The sequence below is a fragment of the Felis catus genome, chromosome A3 (genome assembly GCF_018350175.1).
Source record: "Felis catus isolate Fca126 chromosome A3, F.catus_Fca126_mat1.0, whole genome shotgun sequence".
NCBI classification, from domain to species: Eukaryota; Metazoa; Chordata; class Mammalia; order Carnivora; family Felidae; genus Felis; species Felis catus.
The window spans coordinates 45434206-45452280 of NC_058370.1; the positions used below are offsets into that span (position 1 = coordinate 45434206).

Genomic DNA, 18075 nt, shown 5'->3' on the forward strand with positions numbered 1-18075 from the left:
AAATAATTATTTTTAGCGCCACAGAACTAGGGTAGGACAAGACTGCACAAGGTCCTAAGGTTTTCTGGAGAATACTCAAGTCAAAGAGTGTTGTACATCAAAAGAAAGGCAGTACAGAAAATTTAAATGTGCATTTTTAGGTTTCTTGTTTTTCACTAACCTATCAATCTCCAACTATTTTCAAGAGACAGATCATAATATGTGCTGAACTTATTTTAAGGACAGTCATGTGGGATGAGACTATAATTAATGGCTTTAGGAAAAAGTAAGTTCTTTTTCTTCTAAGACATAGACTGCATGGTAGGAACCAATAAAAAAAAAACAGATCATGGGTCATTTTGATTATTTTTTTTAAGATATGGTTTGAATTTCTAACCATAGGGAAAAAAATCAAGAAATATTGCAGTTTAAAAAAACTGTGGAAGTCCAGAAAAAGACAACTAAATGATTATGCAAATGGAGGTAAACAATAGTGTGAACATGTGCCGTGTACTGTCCACCAGCACAACTAAATGTAAGTCTTTACTCTGTGGAAAAATCTCAGTTAAATGCTGTGCTATTTCAGAAACCTGATCATTAAATCTTCAATTCAAATTTTACCTCCATTACTTCTGGCTTCTATACCCTTGGGAAAATCCCTCACCTCAGTGTGCTCATTTATAAAATCAGGACTGACTGATTCCAGAGCCCTTGCCCCTGACTGGTGCCCTCACTTCTGTTCGCTTGTCACCTTGCTTGTGCCCTTCCCCTTGACCTGAACCATACTCCAGATTCTGCAGTCTTGCAAGCACTACCCTGGATTCCATGCTCTCACCTGGCTACTATTCTTCCTTTGTCCACCAAAGGCTCCAACAGGAATGTCTGCGGGTTCTGAATAGACATCCCCAAATCACTTGCTCCGGCTATCTGGCTACAGACTAACTGCCGTGCCCAAAGTACTCAGCAAAACCCACCACCCAGTGCTTAGTTGGGAAATAAAACAGCTCCTGTTCTGGCCCCACCCTCCCTGATGTTTCTGAAGCATGGAGCATTGCTGACCTTCCTTGGCTCTTTATTCCCTTTCTTCCCTCAGAAGTGAATTCTTCACTTCTCAGAACTCTTTCATGGTTCTTTCTCCATTTCCCTGACTGCTTTCCTGGTGACATTCCCTCATTCCTTTTTCTTTAAGGATGTTTTTACCCCCAAAGTTCATTCTTGGGCCTAGGTTTTAACTTGCAAAGTCCATACCATTTTCATGGATGATCTAACACTCCATGCCCACATTTTTTTTTTTAACTTTTAACTTTGAGACAATTAAAGACCGACATACATTTATAAGAAATAATACAGAGAGATCCCAAATATCCTTCATCCCCCTGGTAATATCTTACATAGCATAGCTATAGGACAGTATCACAATTTGGAAATTTTGACATTGATACACTTCATTAATATTCAGAGTCTACTTAGTGTACATGCCCTTGTGTGTGTGTATGTTTGGTTCTATGCAATTATTTCACATGTACAGATGATACACCCACATTCTAACTACATTTCAAGGCCCGGAGATAGGCTCTTGTCATTTCAGGAAGAAGCATGGATGAGGAGGACATACAGCATTCCCTAATCCTGACAATACCCACATATCCTAAAACAGACCCTCTGGGGGTGCCTGGCTGGCTCGGCTGGCAGAGCGTGCGACTCTTGGTCTCAGGGTTGTGAGTCCAAGCCCCATGTTGGGTGCACAGGTAACTTAAAAACAAAATCTAAAATAAAATAAAATAAAATAAAATAAAATAAAATAAAATAAAATAAAATAAAATAAAATAAAATAAAATAGACCCCCTGCCACGAGCAGAGCCTCAAACTGTGGCATGTAAATCCCCACCTCTCTCTTTCAATGCTCTCCTAGTCTATAACACTCGACCAGATCCTTTCAAAGTCTGTTCATCCTTCTAAGTCTGGCTTAAGTCCTTCCCCATGGGAAGTCCCCATGGTGCTACTGATCCACAAATGAGTCCTTCTGCATTTATCCTGTCTCTCTAGTTACATGTTAAGTTCCCTGGGGATAGAAAATGAGCTGTTTTTGTGGGTCTCATAGGTCTGACACAGGTCCTCAATACAAAATTCAACTAAGATGGGAAAAGAGACAGAGAAGAAACAGAAAAAGAGAAACAAGGAAAGCAGAATTTGCTATCACATAGGGGTCTAGAAACCAGAATTTTAATAACTAGATTTTAAAAAACAATGCAGCAAGCATGGGCAAAAGATTACAATCTTTCCTTTTCCTGCCCATGAGAATTAATGTTCTGAAGAATCTCACCCTCTTCCACTGTGAGCAGGTTGCCCAAATCTGCTGATGAATGATATTGGACTGGCTCCGAATTCTTCACATTTGCCAGTGGCAGGAAGGGGTCGTAATCCGGGGATGACAGGTCGGCCAGGGTCAGTGTGTAGTGACTCTGTTGAGTATATGTGCTTGAGCCACACACACAGCAGTGCAGAACCTGTAAAAAGCAATGTGTGCCATGGATGCCACGAACATCCTGTCCCTGACAATCTGCCAACAGCACTTTGAGGAGGTAGGACTCTCGCTTGGTAATATCTGAGAACATAGAATCCTTTCCATTCTAAATTATCTTCCTGCTATTTGCAAGGTTATTTTTCTCCTTTTATATCAATACCAATAAATATATTTTCAACACAAAAGGAAAGTAAAAGTTAGAAAGTGCTTATTTTGCCATTCTGGGTGATCGCACACACCCAAGTCCTGCTTCTGTCCACCAGAATGTTCACAGACCTTCTTTTTCCAGTTCCAAACTCTACTACCCAAATGTCCAAATAGATATCTAAATCATGGCGTACTCTTACTGTGTAATACTAAAGAGTGATGAGTGAAAAACTCACAACTATTCACAACCGTATGAATGAATGAACCCCTCGAAAATAATGTTGAGTGAAGGGCATCAGACACAGAAGCACATACTGCATAAATCCAGCTACACAAAGTTCAAAACAATCTACACCGTTACACAGGTTAGTTGCTGCCCCAGGTATGTGTATGGGGATAGTCATCAGCAGGGAGCCAGCATGGGTCCTTCTGTAATGCTGAGACTATTCAGTTTCTGCAGCCAGGATCTGGTTTCACAGGTGTGCTTGCTTTGTGAAAATTCATCAAGCTCTCACTTATGACTGGATGCATATTATACTTCAATAAAAAGTTTCCTTTACAGATAAAATCACGTTGTTCAATAAATTTGTGACTCATGTTAACTAGGAGGGGACATTTTTATTGGTAAAACAATTTTAAGAGAAATCTTTTAAGAAAAGAAATGTTAGAAAAGAGACAAATTTAAATGACTGTGGCTACTCTAGGTTGTCAAGCCAAGCCTTACATAGGTTTATAAACCACAGAAATGACAGAGTATCTAATTAATTAAAATCTTTGAATGAATTAAAAATAACATAGTTATTAAAATCTCTGACCACTAAAAAACCATTTAAAAGTACACAATACTTTTTAGTAGAATTTCAGCTATGTTTTATATTTAATACATTTCAAAATAAGGCAACACAGTAATCAGTTAATGACTTGGAATATTACTTTTTTAAAGGTTACTAGTAAAGGTTTCTTACTAAAACAATTAAAAACAGGGGCACCTCAGTGGCTCAATCGGTTAAGCGTCCGAGTCTGGATTTCAGCTCCGATCATGGTCTCACAGTTCGTGGGTTTGATTTCCACACTGGGCTCTGTGCTGACACTGTGGAACCTGCTTGAGATTCTCTCTCTCTCCTGCCTTTTCTGCCTCTCCCTGCCCCCCCTCAAAATAAATAGATGAAATTAAAAAAAAAATAAACAACAGAATTGTCCCTGAGTACTAATTATTCAATTGATACACAAATGCCAAATTCATAAATAAAGCTTTCACAGGACAGACTGTAAAGCCAATATAGAAGGGCGATATAAAGGATCCAGAGCAAACACCATACCCAGTCATCAGTAGAGTTGAAATTTGAATATTTTAAGTACCATAAAAATGATGAAGCTAAAAACTTTGATGTGATATATTTCCTTAATTAGTGTATTTCTTAAGATCTTGTAAAGCAAAGGGATTACTGAGACCTTTATACTTTTTGATAAACAATTGATAAAACAATTTTGTCAAACTAAGACTGTCAATATCCCTAAAATATAAACCCTTCTTTTAAAAATTAAGTAGAGATAGGCCATGTTACATGAAAATTGGGGATTCTGATCAAACTGCAGTTGTTTAAAGATGGCAGTTGTGTGAAAATGCATGTTTCTTTCACTTGGTAACCACTGCTTCTCTACAATTACTTCTGTCCTGTTTTCACCCCTTAAATTATTCATTTCTTTTAAAATGTTTCACCTCTCTCTCACCATATCTTTTCCAAAAGGGCACAAATAAATAAATAAATGCACAGACATATTTGGGCGATTCTCTGATGCTTAAGTCTATACTCTATGTCCATGAGGCACAAATGGAGACTCACCCTATAGATATAATCCAGCAAAGGGGCTCTGCACGAGTGCTGCTCCTCCAGGGCTACTGTGGACACTGGGTGGAGAAGGGTGTTCACTGGCAACGCCATGCACCAGTCCAAGAGGCAGAGTAGCAAGGATACAATAAACTGGAAGAGGAAACAGGCCCAATACTGTACATTGCAGTCTTTTAAACTTCACTACATGTCACAGCAAACAACAGAACTGTCCCTGCACGATAGTAATTACTCAGTGGACACACAAATACAGAAGAAATGAATGAGTAAATAAAGTTTTCACAGGGGAGACAGTTAGGACCAATACAAAAGAATAATAAAGGATATCCCTGCGTGTAACATTTTTCATTTTATCTTACATTAAAAAAAAAAAAACCAGACTGGGGAAAACTTAGCTGATGTGCCACCTACCTTCTTATCTGTTTCCACTGAGGAGTACTCTGCACTTGGTAAAAGAAAAGCAATTGTGGCCACAAGGATCTGCATAAAAGACAAACCTCTAATCAAACAGACCATAGTAATAGTTTAGGAAACCATATGATAAGAGTCTCAAGATGGCCTTGCACTAAACCCAGCTTGGTGCCAGTTCACTTGAGGAAGGTGATAAGAAGCCAAGAGCCAGTTTAGAGCTCTGTGTGATCCTGAAAATCGGGAGAAAGTCATAGAGCCATGCCTCGTCTCTATTCCACTCTCCTGGTGGTGAAATTGGGGCCCCAGAGGAAGGGACATTTCTCTCTGAGGTCACACAATCCCCATCATCAGTCTCCGCACTTAATGCAATGAAAGTAAAAAAAAATGTTTTCAAAAATAACTATGAAAATGCTCCCATTTGATTTTCTTATAAACCACCCCAGGTCTCCACCTGTTATCCTGGTATAAAAGCACCCCTTTCCTTCTCAAAGCTATTCCTCTTTCAATGATAAACTACAATCGACTCTTGAACAACTCAGCGTGAGAGGTGCTAACCCCCTGACCTTGCACAGGAAGAAATCCATGTATAACTTTTGTCTCCCCCCCCCCAAATTTAACTACTAATAGCCTACTACTGGCAAGAAGCCTCAACAATAATATAAATTGTTGATTAACACATATTTTGTATGTTGTATGTATTTTATGTTGTATTCTTACAATATAGTAAGCCAGACAGAAAAAAAATATTAAAAAAATCATAAGGACGAGAAAATACATATATAGTGTACTATATTTATCAGAAAAAATCCACATATAGATACATGCAGTTCAAACCCATGTTGTTCAAAGGTCAACTGTGTACAGTTGCTCTAAAACCCAACTTTATAACTTGCAGCATCTTCTATCCCTATGTCCAAACCTCTGTTCTGCCCTAGGTCACCTAAGCTCTTGGGGAGAACAGAGTGATCTCGCTGGTGAAATCTGTCTAGGGCCGAGAGGAAATAAATCAGTATCACTTCTTCTCTCCCCCTGTAATACCACGCAGAGACAAATCACATTTCCTTGAAGAGTTACCACTGGATGTGCAAAGAACAGGGCACGTTTTAAAAAGTGTAGTTTTAGGGGTGCCTGGGTGGCTCAGTTGGCTGAGCATCTGATTCTTGGTTTCGGCTTAGCTGACAGCCTGGAGACTGCTTGGGATTCTTTCGTTCCTCTCTCTGCCCCTCCCCTGCTCATTCTCTCTCTCTCTTTCTCTCTCTCTCAAAACAAACAAACTTTAAAATAAAATAAGAAGTGTAGCTTTAAAAACTAGCAGGAATGGATGGGCCTTATACTCAGGTACGTACAGAGGTGAGGGTACCTGCTCCTTTACAACTAAGCACCCTCAAATGCAACCAGCCTCCGGGATATCATCACTGGGATGATTCTTCCCGTTCCTTCTATCTTTCTCTCCCACCAATTACCACTGCCCCCCCACCCCCACCCCCAAGAGGGTATTACAGCAGTAATCTCATTACAGCTGGGTAATCATGCTATGGCAGAGAGCATGATCTGGGGCTTCGGTCTAGGAGAGACTCCTGTTTCACTCAACAGTCCCCCCACCCCCCGCCCCTGCACGGAGGGCATCATAACCAGCTGCCTACTCCTTGTTGGCACCATCCAAATTACTCTCGATGAATGAAGCCCAATCTACAAAAGGTCTCTTTGTTGTGGTCGTGTCTGCCTTTCAAACTCCCCAAGTGTAAAACTCTGCCCTGGAACACTGGTGGCTTCTTTACGTAGTGCCTGAAATCACAGCTGAGAAAAGCCGGTGCAATTTAATCTGAAAATGAATGACCCGTATGGCAATTTAATAGTCAGTACTCTAACAATTATTTGAGTATCTGTAATTAATTAAACACCAAATACAATAACTGGGAAACGCTTACGTGTTAGCATTACAGGACAAAGACTTACTTCTGAAATTTTCCGAGGCAGAGAGGTTTCAAACATCTGAAGCTTTTCCCAGTAGGAAACCAGCAACTGAAGAACATCACAGGCCACCTGAGCCACGACTTTGTTGGGAAACTGTAACAGGAAACAGAACCCCAAACTAAAGGACTGAACTTAACATGTACATTTGTCCTAAGGAAGAACAAAACATGTATTTCTTTCCAGCAATGTTTAGGATACATTTCCTTGCTACGCATTAAATTTTTGAAAAATGTGTCCTGGTCCCACATTGCACTTGTACCATCCTATAACTGCCTCTTGTCCACATGTATTAATTTCCTTAACATTCTATAGAAACAAAGAGCTGTTGTTCAGTCATCTGAAAATTAACACCATAATTTCAAGTGCCTCATTCAGATTGCATAAATAATAGTTTTGACAATTGGAGGAAATTAAAAGGTAGTACATTACTGAGTATTCCCTGTGTGCTGGCCCTTTTAGAATTCTCCTCATTTTCGCATTGATATATCTTCATTAAGAGCTCTGCAAGGTAGATATGATCTTCATTTTATAGAAACATGAAGTGATCAAGTGATTTCCCACCTTATAAAATTAAACTTCACCCACATGTGTAATGTACTAAGAAATGTGAAAATTTGGGAACTGTGAGAATATAATCCTATGTTATGGTGTATTTATTCAATTACTTTGAGTGTGTTTTTGGAGTCTGGTGTGTGTACAAGGACCTTTGGATGCTCCCATTTCTTCCTAGATGGCATGTCAAAGGGGAGGGACGGTACTCACAAAGACCATTGGGTTGGATGGATGTAACAGATGAAAGACACCCTGTGCCTCTCTCTCTCCCTGCCCAGAACCTGGGGCTACCCAAGCCAAAAGGTTTGTCGCTGATTTTGGGTGTCTAAGGAAACCCCTGGATATGTAGCTTAGTTATTTCCACACCAGGAGCTCCAAGTCACATAAAGCAGGTACCAATTGACCTCAGCACCACACAGACATGGAAAAGTCAACATTTAGCAGCTCAGTGCAAATGTACAGGACGAGGAAGAAGGTAAGGCAAAGGGGATTACTTTGAACTCTGTAGAATAAACACTTTCCAAATACTCCTTCCTGATAGGTGCAAAGTGCACCCAGAGCAAGAGCATCTGCCCTCAAGGGGCTCTCAGAGCCTGGCCTCTAGGCCTCAGATGACCTGATGCTCATGAGCCTCTTTCAACCCCGCAAACACTCTGGCTTGCTTCTGTCCCAAGGCCTTTGCCCTTACTCCCTGCTTTGCCTGGGATGCTGGCTTCTGCCACATCTCTCAGATCATGGCACTAAAGGCCTCCTCCATGAGGCCACCTTGCCCATCCCAAGGAGTGGCAGTCTATCTGCTCCAGCTCTTCAGCTCCATCCTGCTTCGCTCTCGTGCTTTCCTCATGGCATTAAGGCTATCAAGCTGATCTTCTGTATTTGTCTGCCTGTTCTTTTGTGTTTATTTTTCCACATCTTGTTTACCATTATGTTCCTAATGCCTTGCACACCCCCCCGGAGAAGTAACGCATGACGAGTCTAAGGTGAAGAACAGGAATAGCCACTGGATGTGTTTCCACTGCATCACAGGGGTCAGGTCGTGGGGTGGAAACATAAGGCTGGCATGGCTCTTACATCTAACTAGAAGCTGGGAGCAGACAAGAGGACAACGAGGAAGTGAGAGCTATGGTAGACCAGACAAAGAGCCTCTGGGCAGAGGGATGAGGTGTGAGAGAGGGGGCAGGTGGTAGAGAGAATGGGGGAAGGGTGGAAGGAGAGCTGAGGTTAGGCCAGGAGAAGGCAGAGGGAGAGTGTTTCCTTCAAGGCAGCAGGTGGTAGGGCACTGCGGAAGGCAAGGTCAGGCTGGAGGGCTACAGGTGGGATGCTATTACTGACACGTGAATGCTGTGGGAGGTGGTGGGGAGAGACAAATCACTCATTCACTCACTCACTCACTCATTCAGCACATATTCATGGAGTAATGACAATGTGCCAACACTGAGGGTGACACGTGGTAGCTACACTTGTGAGGAGCACAGCAGGAAGGATAGGTTGTTGAATTGCTGTGTTGTACACCTGAAACTAACATCACACTGTGTGTCAACTATACTGCTTCACTGCTCAACACTGTACTCTGCTCCAACATGCCAGCATCTTCCTGCTCTTAGGATATATACCAACTCGTTTCTACCCCAGGGCCTTTGTACTGGGAGCTCCTTCTGCCCAGAGTGCCCCTTCCCTACACACTGCTCAGCTTCTTCTCATTACTGCTTTCCCCACTCACATGCCTTCACCTTTCCCTTTTACAGAGCATCTCTTGCTCTCAGTCCTCTCTATGGTGCACATGTGTGGTTGCTTGGCCAGTATCAATTCCTCCCTCACTCCTTAACTAATAGATCTATTTTGAGGTGCCTTCCCTCTCCCATGCAGGCCATCTCTCCCAGCTCCAGGAATGTGTCCTAACAGGCTTAAACAAATCAGAAGATTTTATTCCCAGTCTCAGTCGCTGGTACAGGGATGAGCGAGAAACATCGACTAATGCATCTCAGTACCTCTTACGAGAATGCTGTGATGGAAGTCCTGCAGAACACAAACAAGGACAAATGGGACCCTGACTCCTACTGGCAGACATCCTCCAACCCTGCAGGCATCCCACCCTAACATGAAGCCACCTCTGTGGACTACAGAGCAGTAGAGTTAGACAATTAGGTCAGTGTTGACTGTTAATCTCCTGAATCAACCAACCCTGACCTCTTCCTTACCCATGTATTTTCCAGCTTTATGAATCAATATGTTCCCATGTTGTTTAAGCCAGAAAAAGAAAGAAAGAAAGAAAGAAAAGTACAGGGCACAAGATGAACAGGGCAGATACAGTCTCTACTCTGAAGGACTAACAGTCTTGGGAACAGGCAGGGACCTGTTCACATATGTCCCTGAACGCCGTGCATAGTGCTCTAGTCTGTGGGCTACTTGGTCAGACCCTGTGCAGACAGATTCCTCCGGTGGCAGGAGGGAGGACAGATCTGTGGGGGCCAGACTAGGGCCAAGGAGTTGGAAGGCACCAGGAGGCTCAGTTATTGACAGGGGGAGACAGGATGGGTAGGGATGGCCCTAGGGCAGCAGGACTCTAGGACTGAAGTAAGGAGGGCGGGGAAAGTCAATGATGTCTCCTGAGATAGGGTAAGAGAAGGAATGACAGGTGAGGTTGAGGGTGGGGCTCGGGTTGGGCCTCCTCTGACTTGGGCTGCCAAGGAGACAGGGTTGGCAGCTCACCTGAGCCAGAGCCGAAGCTGCCACTCTAGTGCCCTCGGCCCCCACCTTGGAGGGGACACCTAGGTCTGTGACTACAGCTCAGGCTTAGAACCCTCCGCCCCCACCCACACACTCCCCCACCAGACACAACTAGCTGAGTAGAATTCTCCAGGCGGCTAGGCAGTGCTCTGCTCTCACTGTTTTTCATGGATACCTTCTAGGGAGCATTTCCCAGCCTTCTCTGACCATGCCCTTCCTGCATCTGAGGGAACACCTGGATCAGCCTCATCAAGTGTTCCTGAAGGGCAGGGTCACAGCAGAGTGGTGCCCAGAGCCATGTGGAACCCATAAGACAGGAAGCCCTTTCTGGCCTCATGCACCCTGTGCCACTGGGGCCGGGCCTCCTTCTCTAGATGCTCCCCCTCCTAGTAGAGCCCTGAGCCTCCCTGGGGCCCCTCTCCCTCCTAGTAGAGCCCTGAGCCTCCCTGGGGCCCCTCTTCTTAAGAGTTGTTGCTGTCCCCCTTGCTCCCCGTGGCAACTCCTTTCCTGATAGCTCTCGGTTCTCTTAGATTCATGTGCTCCCTCCTTCAGTGAAAGTGCCACTGGCACAGGAACACAGGCTTAGGAGGGAGGCAGGCAGGGAGTTGTCCCAGCGTCCGGGAACTGCATCCATGAGTTTCCCTCTGCTATTCACACTGGTTAAAGGAAGGCTGATATGGCTGATCTCGGCCCTCTGATTTCTTAGCAATGCAAGCCGGAGCAAGGTCCTTGGCCTTCTTTAGCTGTGCTCTCTTTTATTGCCAAAATGGGGGGATCAGGAGCATCCTGGGGTACAGGCTTCAACGGAACAGCCCCCACACTGTGGCAGGATGTCCCTGATAGAGCACGGCTCCAAGCACGGCAGCTACGTTTTTTCTGTACTCTATGTTTTCCTCATAATTGTACAAAAACTATACAGATTTTTGAAAATGTGGAGAACTACAACAGGAAAACGTAAGCCGTCATATATCCTTCTACTCTTGTTATCTATACTGCATAGAACCACATAGGATAGAAGATTTATCTACAGATCTCCTTCACTCTGAGACACCACTGAATTATTAACAGCTTTTCCAGGAAGGGAGTAGGGGTGGGGAAGCCACAGCACATGCAATATACCTTTCTAGATTTAGGAAAAAAAAACTAGGATTGGAAAAATAGATCTTAGAATTGAGAAAATAGGATATTAAAAAACGAATTACACTCTGCATAGATATACAATTGATATCCAACTTTTTTTCACTGTAATAGTTATATGTGAATATTTCACCATGGCTTTTGGAGTGTCTTATACACTGCAATTAGGGAAAAGCCCAGACATGGGGACAGGGTGTTCTGGGTTTGACCCTGGCAGACTCTCTATTTCCCAATCAGCTCATTTTCCACATCTGTGATGCAGAGGTGGCAGTAAGCCTTCACAGAGAGGGTGGTTTTAAGGATTAAAAGCAACAACAAAGGTCAGCACCCTGCTCAGGCCAGAGGGAGGCCTCCTAAGTGATATTTTGGTTTGATCAATTTTCCATTCCTCATCACAGGGATCAGCAGCAAGTGTTTCTCCAGCTCTCCGGATCTGACTGGCACTCCCAGGTGTTGTGGAGGAGAGAATGGGGGATGGGGTGCACAGGTGGGAGGGGGTCAGAGGACATAAGACTTGGTCAGGAAGGGGAGTAGGTGAGGAGCACTGCCATGAAATCAGGCTGCAAAGACAGGCAGGGGCTAGACCAGAGGGCCGGATGCCAAGCCATGGGCAGGGGATGTCCCTGGCTGGTTATCCTGTGGGCTGAAGCACAAAGGTGACACAGCTCTATCACTGGCCTGGTGATGACTGTCCCAGTGTCAGCTACAATGGTTGTTACTATTACAGCAACACATGACAGGCAGTATAGAAGGGCGGGCATGAGCCTGGACGCTGGTATCAGATGCACAATTTAGGGTCTGAACTTTGGCTTGAGCCTGGAAAGAGCTCCTTGACCTTCCTGCACCTCAGCTTCTCCACTGTAAAGTGGGACAAGTGCCTAGCAGCTGAGAACTTCCACAAACCCCCAGTACAGTGCCTGGCAGGGACTAGACACTCACCAGTTCTGGGGGATATAATAACAGCAGTGCTAATTATTACCACCATCTCTAAACAGGAGCCAGAAAGGGACCTGGCAGGTTTTGAGCCCTGGTTTAGGAAGTGGCCTAACAGTATGTATAAAAGTTCAGTTTTGTTTTCACGTTACATAGATCTGCTCTCAGTGCTGCTTCCATCCTTTATACCTGTGTGCCTGTGTGTTTAGGACTGGATTTCTCTGGGCCTTGCTTTCCTCTGGTGGGACATAGTGATTGTACCATCTACCTTGCAGAGCTGTCTGAAGTATTGACTTTGCAATGAATGTGGGCCAGCATGTGAACCCAGTCAATGGCAAAACAAAAACAAAAAAACAAAAAACAAACACAAAAAACCCCAAAAAACACTCCCTCTTTTCATTAACAAAGCAAAGGAAGAAAGACATCCTAAAAGCGTGAAGGCCCAGTCAGGTGGTGAGTACTCGGGTCTCTCCCAGTCCCACTGCAGAGGCCAGGGCATGAAATCGCACTTTCTTGTCACTATTACCAATTGTCACTTGCCACAGGAAGTGCCCAGCCCACAGAGGAGCCCCACTCAGGCAAAGGGGTCAGTCCAGGACAGCTCAGCCACCAGTGGGGAAGCAGCTATTGGTGGCCTCTTTTGTGAGCCTCACAGAACATTCAGCATGGCTCTCATAAAAACAATTTTTGATTTAAAACCCCTCTCTGATAAAGGGAAAAAATAGTGATGGCGCTAATTCAAACTAGAACTGGTTGAATATCTGGGATACAGATTACTGTCAAATACACATCACGAATTGGGAATACCTTCAAAGTGACACCTATCACATTGATGGCCTCTTTCAGCTGAGGATGGCTCGTACACTGGGCAAGCTCTTCGCATATCCAGACCCCGAGGGAGCAAATGGCGATGCATCTTTTGGAAAAGAAGGAAAAGAGGAAAACTCTCAAAAAATTTAACATGTTTTCTTGGTATTTTCATGTGACAAAGTATTTTAAATCTTTTTTTTACAAAGTAGCAAAAATTACACATACACTAACAGAGTGTCTTCCTAAGAAAAAAAAGGGTAAGGACAAATAGAAATACTGATATTGGTTAGTAATTATTTAATAAGTAAATGATATACTTCCTGTTAATAGTCACAGCCCATATATCAGTTATTTTTGCTGACATCTTCTTTAAATTTGAGAGAGAGAGAGAGAGAGAGAGAGAGAGAGAGAGAGAGAGAGAGAAAGCATACCCACGAGTGGAGGAGAGGGGCAGAGGAAGAGAGAGTATCTTTTTTTTTTTTTTAATATAATTTATTGTCAAATTGGCTAACATACAGTGTGTAAAGTGTGCTCTTGGTTTTTGGGGTTGAGTCCTGTGGTTCATTGTTTGCATACAACACCCAGTGCTCATCCCAACAAGTGCCCTCCTCCATGCCCATCTCCCATTTTCCCTCTCCCCCACCCCCGTCCACCCTCAGTTTGTTCTCTGGACTTAAGAGTCTCTTGTGGTTTTCCTCCCTCCCTCTTTGTTTGTAACTATTTTTTCCCTTCCCCTCCCCCGTCTTCTGTTAAGTTTCTCAAGATCCACATATGAGTGAAAACATATGATATCTTTCTTTCTCTGACTGACTTATATAATACCTTCCGGCTCCATCCATGTTGCTGTAAATGGCAAGACTTCATTCTTTCTCACTGCCAAGTAGTACTCCGTTGTATATATAAACCACATCTTCTTTATCCACTCATCAGTTGATGGAAATTTAGGCTCTTTCCATGATTTGGCTATTGTTGAAAGTGCTGTTATAAACATTGGGGTACATGTGCCCCTATGAATCAGCACCCCTGTATCTTTTGGATAAATTCCTAGTAGTGCTATTGCTGGGTTGTAGGGTAGTTCTATTTTTAATTTTTTGAGGTACCTCCCCACTGTTTTCCAGAGAGGCTGCACCAGTTTGCATTCCCATCAACAGTGCAAGAGGGTTCCCGTTTCTCTGCATAGTCGCCAGCATCTGTTGTTTTCTGAGTTGTTCATTTTATTTTTGCTGACATTTTTAACTACACCGTATTGCTTCAAGATAGTTTTGACGAATAATCAAAGACATGAATCTCAGAAAATCATTGGAAATTGAGTTTGTAATTGTTTTCCCTACAATAAAATACACAACACCTACTACAAACAGAATACAAACCCTATATTTCATTGTAAAGAATATTTCAACACAACTTCCAGAATCAGCTGCACTTATCTTTTAAACAATAAGTGAGGACAAAGCTTTCTTCAAATTACACAGTCCTTTAAAAATTACCTTTCTCAATTGTAAATCATTTTTAAATGGTAGTTCTCTTTGGAACTGATATATTCCACTATCTTTTGCAATGATCAAAAAGTCATACTCCTGTTAATTTTTTCTGAATGCCCACATATAAAATTAAAATACTTGCTCCCAAACCTGCTCACTTTCAGAACAAAAGGGGGGTTCAAGTCCCTGCTTGGAACCAGAAGTTAACTGTAGGATGTATATGTTGTTCTTTGTAATAAGAGGTCACATCCAGTACCAATTAAACTGAATGTACTGCTCAGCTCTCCACAGTAAAAGTTCTTTGTATTCAGTATAATTCAGCAATTAAAATAAATATATTTTGAGGTTTTCAAACCACCATATTTCACTGGAATCTCACCTCTTTAAATTAAGATAGACTAAGGGCTTCAGAACACGTTTATTAAAAGTCCTTTGGAGGCTATGTCACCTTCTACTTAAATGAACTCAGTATAAATGGGCAGCCCAGTTTATAAGGTGTGCCTGGCCTTCTTTGGTTCTCTGACAACAGCATAATAACATGAATTCCACACGCTTTGAACCCTCAACTTCCCTCACTGTATAGAACTGTCTCCTCTTGCCTCATCCCTACGCTTATTCTCAGTCTAGAAACTGCACTTTGTATTCTTAGTTTGCGCTCTTTGCCATGTATTCTACATGCTTTCAAATAGCCTTTTTATCTTCCCCAGCTTAACTGATTATTTAACCCACTAAAATCTAACTTGGAATTATACCCCCAATCATATTTTTACCACTTCAAGAGCCTCTCTTCCTTTGCATGCTTGAATGTGTGTGTGTGTGTGTGTGTGTGTGTGTGTGTGTGTGTGTGTGTATAAATACACATACTTTTTTTTTTTTTACAACCCATTAACCTTTCTGTTAAGTGTAATTCATTCAGAGCAAAGATCTCTCATTTCTTAGGAACACCTGCATTACTCTATAACTATTAGCCCTGCATGACAGAGAACTTTTGTGACCCATAAAGTGGTTTCCTAATGTGAACCACTCTCACCTGCCTTGAGTTTTAAAGCCACACTAGCTTATAGCTGCTCTTCAATGCTATTTTTTCTCTTTCCAACATATCATTTAGCATCCCCATCTAGCATCTTCCGATTCTAATACTCTGTTACCCCTTACATGTTTGAGTTCCTGTCAGTTAGGTTCTCTGTATCCCAAATGTGTCCTTTGTGATCCCAAATGAGTTCTATCTCTCAAAACTTTTTTTTTAGCTAATGGCAATACCACCTTCACTCTCCTTTGTACACTAACGCACTTTCTGGAACTGTTTGCTACCATCCCATCTCACACCACCCAATTTACGTAACTTACTCTTTTTTCTGAACTCTTCTACATTATCATCACTCACAATTATAACTATCTTCTCTCGTGATTCTCCTCCATTTATTTGGAATCTTGATCATATTTCTGCTTATCTGCACTTGCATGAACTCAATTTCATTGTCTAACTCCTCTCATACTCAGCTAATAAAGACTGAGCATATCATACACATTCTATTCCATTTTTAACTCCACAGACATTTGGCTTTCTACAGTAAGGAAAAAGTGGGAGGGGAATGTATTGCTAAGACATGTTAAAGGTTTGAATGTGGTGCATATATGAAAAGGAGAAATCAAGGATTTTCCCCAAGCTTCTGTACTGAAAATCTGAGATGATGGTGCCCTTTACCAAGGGGGGAGTCTGAGGGATGGTCAGGAGACTCAAGGATTCAACTGTGGTTGTGTTAACTTTGTATGTGTTAAGACATCCAAGTTGAGGTATCAAGTAGGCAGTTTAATATATAAGCCTGAATATATAAGGGGTTCACAGAAGAGGCCAGGTAAATAAATCCAGGATCATTAGTAAGTAGGTGGAATTTAAAGTCTAGTTAGAATGAATAAGAGCACCTAGGAGCGTCATGGAGGGAGGAGAGGACCACCCCTAAACCTCAAGTCACCAACTTGCAGAAGTTAGGTGCAGGAGGGAGACAGAACAGGAGAAGCGTGGTAACATAGGAATAAAATAAGAAGGTTGTATTCTAAGGCCTGACATTGTTTAGGAAGAGGGTAAAGACAGCCTAATTTCAGAATTAGTAACACAAGTATGCATATTACAATTTCTTTTTTTAAAATGTTTATCTATTTTGAGAGAAAGAGAGTATGTGTGTGCTTGAGCATGGAAGGGACAGGGGTGGGGAAAGAGAGAGACAGAAAAAGAGAGAGAGAGGGAGGGAGGGAGAGGGAGAGAATCCTAAATGATGTGGGATTCAGCACAGAGCCCGATGTGGGGCTCAATCTCATGATCCTGGGATCATGACCTGAACAGAAATCAAGAGTCAGATGCTTAACTAACTGAGCCACCCAGGTGCCCCATTAAAATTTCTAAGGTAACTTTTAAGAAAACTGAAAGAGAGTCTATGACTCCTAAGAAATTAGAGAAAAAATGGAATGTGGGAAAAATCATCTGGAAGGGAGGAAGTTAGGAAGTTAGGAAGGAAGGAAGAAAGGAAGGAAAGGAGAAGGGAAGAATGAAGGTGAGAAAAGGGAGAAAATGAGAGAATACCGAGGACAAATAACAAAATATAAAGATGAAAGAAATACAAAGAATATAAAGATACAAAGAATACAAAGAATATACAAAGAATATAAAGATGAAAGAAATCCAAATATGTCAGTAATTGCAGCAAATGTAAATGAACTAAAGATTCAGTTAAAAGATAAAAATCAGACAGTATAAATGTATAAAATAAAATATGTACAATTTTTGCAAAGACATTTAAAAGAGAAGAATACAGAAAAGTTAAATTTAAAAGGATAGAAAATATTGGGGTGCCTCAGTGGCTCAGTGGGTTAAGCGTCTGACTCTTGGTTTCAGCTCAGCTCATGATCTCACGGTTTATGAGTTCGAGCCCCACATAGGGCTCTGTGCTGACAGAGTGGAGCTTGTCTGAGATTCTGTCTCCCTCTCTCTCTCTGCCCCTCCCTTGCTTGCTCACTTGTATTTTCTCTCAAAAATAAATAAAAATTAAAAAAAAATAAAAGGATAGAAAATATCATTTAAAAATATCCATATCAATATCAGATAGGTAGTCTTTAAGGTAGGGTCGCCTGGGTGGCTCAGTCAGTTGATTATCCAACTTCGGCTCAGGTCATGATCTTGAGGTTTCACAAGTTCAAGCCTCATGTTGGACTCTGCTGGCTGACAACTCAGAGTCTGGAGCCTGCATCGGATTCTCTCTCTCTGCCCCTCACCTGCTCATACTCTGTCTCTCTCTCTCTCTCAAAAATAAATAAAAGAGATGGGATTCTATATAGCGATTTGATAATTCTATACTTCTATGCAGCTAATAATATAGCTTCAAAATATATAAAACAAAAATTGACAGATATATAAGGGAAATAAATGTACCATAATAGTGGGATATCTTAATCCATCTTTCTCAGTTAATGATCAAGATGATGAAAAAATTAGAAAGGATTTAAAGTATTTGAAAGACATGATTAAAAAATTAATCAAATGGACACATCTAGAGCA

At 42.1% G+C, this 18075-nt stretch overlaps 1 protein-coding gene across 7 annotated transcripts in view; it reads right to left on the reverse strand.

Moving 5' to 3' along the window:
* Nucleotides 1–18075, reverse strand: part of RALGAPA2 (Ral GTPase activating protein catalytic subunit alpha 2) — a 324755-nt gene that overhangs the window by 123074 nt on the left and 183606 nt on the right. For all 7 annotated transcript variants that reach the window (XM_019826890.3, XM_045053931.1, XM_019826892.3 and 4 more), the window contains 5 exons: nucleotides 13042–13150; nucleotides 6868–6978; nucleotides 4912–4980; nucleotides 4495–4632; nucleotides 2303–2486 (listed from right to left, as the gene is read on the reverse strand). In XM_019826890.3, the coding sequence (XP_019682449.3) occupies nucleotides 2303–2486; nucleotides 4495–4632; nucleotides 4912–4980; nucleotides 6868–6978; nucleotides 13042–13150 (611 nt within the window). The remainder of the gene's footprint in view (nucleotides 1–2302; nucleotides 2487–4494; nucleotides 4633–4911; nucleotides 4981–6867; nucleotides 6979–13041; nucleotides 13151–18075) is intronic.